General features: G+C 44.2%; 1 protein-coding gene across 1 annotated transcript in view; it reads right to left on the minus strand.

The window, feature by feature from the left end:
* Window positions 3,792–6,087, minus strand: part of LOC109718258 — a 12,561-nt gene continuing 10,265 nt past the window's right edge. The window contains exon 6 of the mRNA XM_020244439.1: window positions 3,792–4,370. Coding sequence (XP_020100028.1) covers window positions 3,792–4,370 — 579 coding nt within the window. The remainder of the gene's footprint in view (window positions 4,371–6,087) is intronic.

Here is a 6,087-nt window from a genome sequence, read left to right on the forward strand (position 1 = left end):
TGAGTCGATTTTTTTATTTGTCAGATTAAATTATTTTTTTTTTCAGTCAAATCGCATACCAACTAGCTGCTATTTGAAACAAGAGATTTGAGAAATTTTCTGTATATTATTCATCTAAATCCATTCTCTTATATAGAGAGAGGAAAAGCTTTACATGGAAGTACAGGATTATATCCTGTTATACAAAGAAATAAATAATACTATCCTAATAAGAAAGTAATATACATAGTAATATATATATATTATATATGGTAACATATATAATATATATATGGTATGTAATATATATGGTAACACCCCTCCGCAAACTCAAGGTGGGTTAAACACCGAGAGTTTGGATAAAAGAAAATGATGACGTTGTGTGGTATGAGACTTTGTGAAGAAGTCGGCAAGCTGAAGACGAGAAGATATAAACGGTAAGGCCAGTGTGCCATTAAGAAAATGATGCCGAACGAAGTGACAATCAATTTCAATATGTTTAGTGCGTTCATGAAATACCGGATTATTAGCAATCTTGATGGCACTTTGATTGTCACAATACAGAGGTGTCGGAGTAGAGCAAGTAATGCCAATATCACCAAGAAGACGACGAAGCCAAACAATCTCAGATGCTGTAGCAGACATAGCACGATACTCAGCTTCGGCACTAGATTTGGAGACAATATTCTGTTTCTTAGCTCGCCAGGAAATAAGCGAATCACCAAGAAAGATGCAATAANACCGTTGATTGATGAGATGTGTGGTTAGGATGATGGTGGTCCCCACTTTGAATGATAGTGGTCCCCTAGGGTTGAGTGGGTAGTTCGTTGAATAGTATGATCTAACGGATGGAAATGATCAATTAAATAAATCTAAGAGTAGAAAACTTATGAGTATAAGGGAGCCAATACTCATAAAAGTATAGTAGCCGGACTCTCTCTCTCTCTCTCTCTCTCTCTCTCTCTTTCTCTCTCTCTCTCTCTCTCTCTCTCTCTATATATATATATATATATATATATATATATATGCTACTATATTATTAATAGTGCCAATGGCTTGCTATTAGATTTTCCGCCCTTGTATGAAGGGATGCCTAGTTAGGATGATAGTAGTCTCTTAGAGTTAAGTAGGTGGCTAGTTGAATAGTGTGATCTAACGGATGAAAATGGCCAAAAGGGTAGATCTAAGGGCAAAAAACTCGAGAGTATCAAATACTTGGTACTATCGATAGTATAGTAGCCGAAGTCTATATATATAGGTAGATCTAATGATAGAAAACTCCATAGCACAAAACGATTGGTTGTCACGCCCCGGGGCCGCTTTTAAAAGCCTTTTTATAATGAATACCATTTTTTGAAATCAGAGTTACGGAAAACGTGCCATTTTTTTTTCAACCTAGCCCACGTGACGTACAGACCCGCCACAAATACAAACTTTCTCTGTTCACTCAGACAGAGTCTCCTTTGTATTTGAACGGCGTACCAACAGCTACATCAGGATCACAACCACAGTCCACATTCACCAATCCACAAACAATCCATGCGATGCATTTCCATACAGCTAGCGATCCATAGAGATGATGCGTGCCTCTAAACACTCCTTAGTCACTGGATGATGCGATGCACAGTACAACAGTCATCCTATTTAAAAGTGCTCCCCACCCGGAAGCTTTATTTTTAAACTCTATATAATCATCCATAAAAACCATTCGAAAATCTTTTAAAATTGTTTCCCACTCGAAAACTCCATTTCGAAAACCGACTACCTCAAGGGGTAGAAAACCACGATGTATAAATACGTAAATCCAAAACCAAACATTCATAAATCTCCAATCATTCAACAAATTCCGTTTGCATGCATACTAGGAAATCAATAACTCAGATAGTTCTCAAACATTCAAACAGTAATAGTGATCATCTAACTGAACCATTTAATTATTTAAAATTACTAAATGCGGAAATAAAATATAACCAGGGTGACGGTCGCAACTGTAGTCTAGCTAGTACGTCCTCCCGTCGCACTAAGAACCAACTCCTTACCTGAACCGCCTGGGGAAATGGAGGGTGAGAAACCACAATCAATGTTTTCCAGTGGGTACGACAGAACCACGAAGGCAAGTCGTAATCACCAAAAAAGGTAAAGTAAACAAAGTATAGGTGCTATTATACGAAAGAGAACTACAGTAGCTATAACAGATATAATAAGAAGCAAGTAATGAAAACTGCTACTGTAAGGAATACAATACTGAGCATGCCTCTCAAGGTAACCAAACCAAAACTGTACCCAATATAGTGCCTGCTATATTGGTCTAGGGACTTCAAGCGTTGCCTCTCACAAACCTGCACCGACCTGATCCATGCGCCTACTGGACGACCTATCTAGATAGTACACCTCTGGTCGGTAGCCAAACCGACCTAGTGTCAATGAATACACCCAAGTGCTGTTACTAAGTCATGTTGATATGCTCAATGCGAAAGTCGGCTGAAGCCGGTGTCTTGGCCGAAGCCAGATACAGGGCGTACAACGCCAAACCACGATCAACTAGATCGAAACACACGACAAAGGGGTCGATGTGTTGCCTGGACCCAAGGTTCACAGATATACAAAATGTGCAAACCTGCTCTACATGTCTATCAACAACTATCATCATGCAATCAACAAGATATAGATAACGAACGATAATCAAAACAACCGACATGTAGAGACTACAATGCTGATATAGAAGAACAGAGGAAGGTGAAACGATCTCACCGACTACCAGCTCGAAGCACCCACCAGTACTAACGTTGCGCCTGTCTCCAAATTGTACACGATTGTCAACAGACCTACGAAGGTCCACCAGGTCAATAACCAACCCACAAATCGAGAATACACGACTCACAAACACCACACAAATCCCCGTAATCGGTTTCCCAAAATCGATCACTGTAACTAGCCGGAAGTCCCGAAAATCACATCGAGATGCAGTCAGGACCCACGAAGTGTCCCGAAACTCGCCGACTCGTGCCACGAGTCACCCGCTGCCACAAAACACATCGATTTGGATGTGTTGCAAGCAAACACAAGATTACGCAACCAAACAATTATCGCCGGATAATTGTTCGGATCCGGATTCCCGAAAGTGTCAATTTCGACACCGGAACCCACCGTCGCTCACCCGTCATCTCTGAACTAACGATATGACGATGGTGACTAGCCGACAAGGCTTAGCGACACAACACAAGGCAAACACACACCGTCGGATGAAATTCGAACCGAAACTGCGTTCCGCCGGCGAATTTCGCCGACAAACGCACCGAAATCGACTTTCAATTCCGCAAAGGCTATCGGACCTTGGACAATTAGTCTAGAGGTCACCACACACACATACGTACTACCCACAGTAGCCACAAGATGCACATATGCATAAAAGTCCCTATATTTACATAAAATCCTATTATTTTATGTAAATAAGGTAATTTTGTGGCTCATTAATGCAAACTGAGGACTTCCGAGGTCTGCCGGGACACATACTGATAGGTCTCGATGTGCTAGACGCCGTGCTCATGATCCAGAGCACAACGGCTCACTGTGAGAGGCGCGGGAGCGACCCAAACATTCAGGAATAGCGCACACTCGGGGAAAACCGTGTCGACAACGCAACTTCGAAAGTCGCTAATCCAACGTGAGGTGAGCACTATGATCGACACTGACAAGTGATCACTGTGCTCACCTCCGGAGGCATCGGGACAGCCTCAGATCACCGAAAAAGCGTGCGTGAACCAGAAACAATAACCAAAAGGCCCTAACTAAGCTTACTGGAGCAGTAGGAACTAGGGCACGGCCGGTGGTGGCTCTGTGGCGGGTGCATCGAGCCGACGGGTGCGGATGACGAGGGGATGCTGAGGCTCGTGCCTGCCGGCGGTGGCGGCGGAGCAAACCGAGCCCGCATAAACTAGGGTTCGGGTCCAAGAGCAGCGGCGGCCACGGAGGCCGGCGGGGCTCCCAGAGACGACGGCGGGGGAACGCCTGAGGCCAGAGAGGTACCGTGGGGGTGGCTTCGGGCGGCAGCAGCGCGAGGGAGAAGGTGCGAGCTCAGCTCGGACCGAGCTCACCCAGGGAACCCGCAGCGTGGCTGCAACGCGTCGGCGGCGCTCGGGGCGGCTCGAGGCGACAGCGGTGGACTGCCAGAGGTCGGAGGGATGCCGCAAGGGTGGCTCCGGGTGGCGGCGGCGCGGGGGAGGAGGTGCACGCTGACCTCGGCCCGAGCTCGGCCTAGATGGCTGCAGGCTGCTGGGCCGGTAGCGGCGGTGCGCAGGGACGGCAACGATCGGCAAGAAAGGTCGCCGGGGCTCCGGGGTGACGGCAGGAGTAGGGCCCAAGGGAGGGGAATGCCAAGCACCACCCTCAGCCTAAGTCAACAGGGAGAGAGAGATGGAGAAGATGAAGAGGAAGAAGAAGAAGGCTGCGGCTACGGCTGGCCGGCCGGGGCTCCGTCGGCGGCGTAGGGAGGCGCGCGGCACACGAGGTGAGGGAGAAAGGGCAGCTAGGTCAGCTAGGAGCTAATAGGGACTAGGGTTTGCAGGATGCAAACCCTAAAAGACTATATATACAAGTGCTCGTTTTGCGCAAAAGTCCTCCAAACTCGAATATTTTGAACCGAGTCCCTCACAGCACGGGTAAAATGCACGAACACACCCCCCACATTCGATTTCACATAAAACGGTACATAAAATGTAGAGCTTTTTGCAAAATTACTATTTTGCCATCAATGACCCCTCCTCGATCAACGCACGATATCAGGAGATCCGTCTGTCAGATTTGTGAACGGATTATACCAGTATGATCAGCATGACAGGGACATCAAACCCACGATTTTCTTTCACCTGGTCTGGTCGCGGATTCGCGACGAAACCTATCCTCTCTCCGAAAGGTAAAACCCACACACAAATACATATAATATATGTATCCCCAGTTTTCTCAAAATTCGTGGGTCAAATTTAAAATCTGCCAGTGCCATTGGTGCCAGAATAGTCGAACCATTGAAAACGAGCTATTGGATCGCTATGAATAGAGTCCGATATGCGCCAGAAGCCATCTCTGCACCTTGGCCTCTCAGGAAACCCGAGTTACTATTCATTTTAAGTAAAAAATAAAGATCGCATAAAATCTCCATTCTAACTCGGTTTCTCCCGAAACTAGATGAGTGCTATTGTAATTAAATTACACACAAAAACATCATCAACAGAAAGTTTAGTTGCACTGCCAAAATCTCAATCCTTACATCGTACTATCAATAGTATAGATAGTATAGTAGCCGGACTATATATAGAGAGAGAGAGAGTCCGGCTACTATATTATCAATAGTACAAAATGCTTGGTGCTATCCAATTTTGTGCCGTTAGATCTACCCCTTTGACCATTTTCACCTATTAGATCAAACTATTCAACTAATCACCCACTCAACCCTAGAAGATCACTATCACCCTAACCACACATCCCTTCATCCAAGGGTCGAAAACATAGTAGCAAATGGTTGGTACTAGTAATAGTATATAGTAGACAAATTCTATATATATATATATAGAGAGAGAGAGAGAGCAGGACTGCTGTGCTCTCAGGAGCATGGAGGCCTCCGTGCTCCTGAGTCGTTTTCAATGATGGAATTTCTGAATCGATGATCGGCTCCATTAAACTTGATCTAGCGTATTTGAAGTTTCTAGAAAATAATTTTTGCGATTTTTCGATATCATTTACCTAGCAATGGAAAAGATTCAAAATTAATAATTTTTAACGGCTGAAAATAAAAATCCTATAAAAAGTGGTGATATAGCACTAAAATTTTCGATCAGAAATATTGATCTTAGTGTAGATAGTATAAAGAATTTTTTATCAAAATTTCATCTGATTTGAATACTTCTGCACCGTTAAACTTGGAAACGGCAGATATCAACCATTAAAAATTATTGATTTTGAATCCTTTCGATCACTAGGTAAATGATATCAAAAAATCACAAAAATTATTTTCTAGAAACTTCAAATACCCTAGATCAAATCTAACAGAGCCGATCGTCGATTCGAAAATTTCATCATCGAAAACGGCTCAGGAGCACGGAGGCCTCCGTGCTC

The sequence above is a fragment of the Ananas comosus genome, linkage group 1, assembly GCF_001540865.1.
Source record: "Ananas comosus cultivar F153 linkage group 1, ASM154086v1, whole genome shotgun sequence".
In the NCBI taxonomy this organism is placed as follows: Eukaryota; Viridiplantae; Streptophyta; class Magnoliopsida; order Poales; family Bromeliaceae; genus Ananas; species Ananas comosus.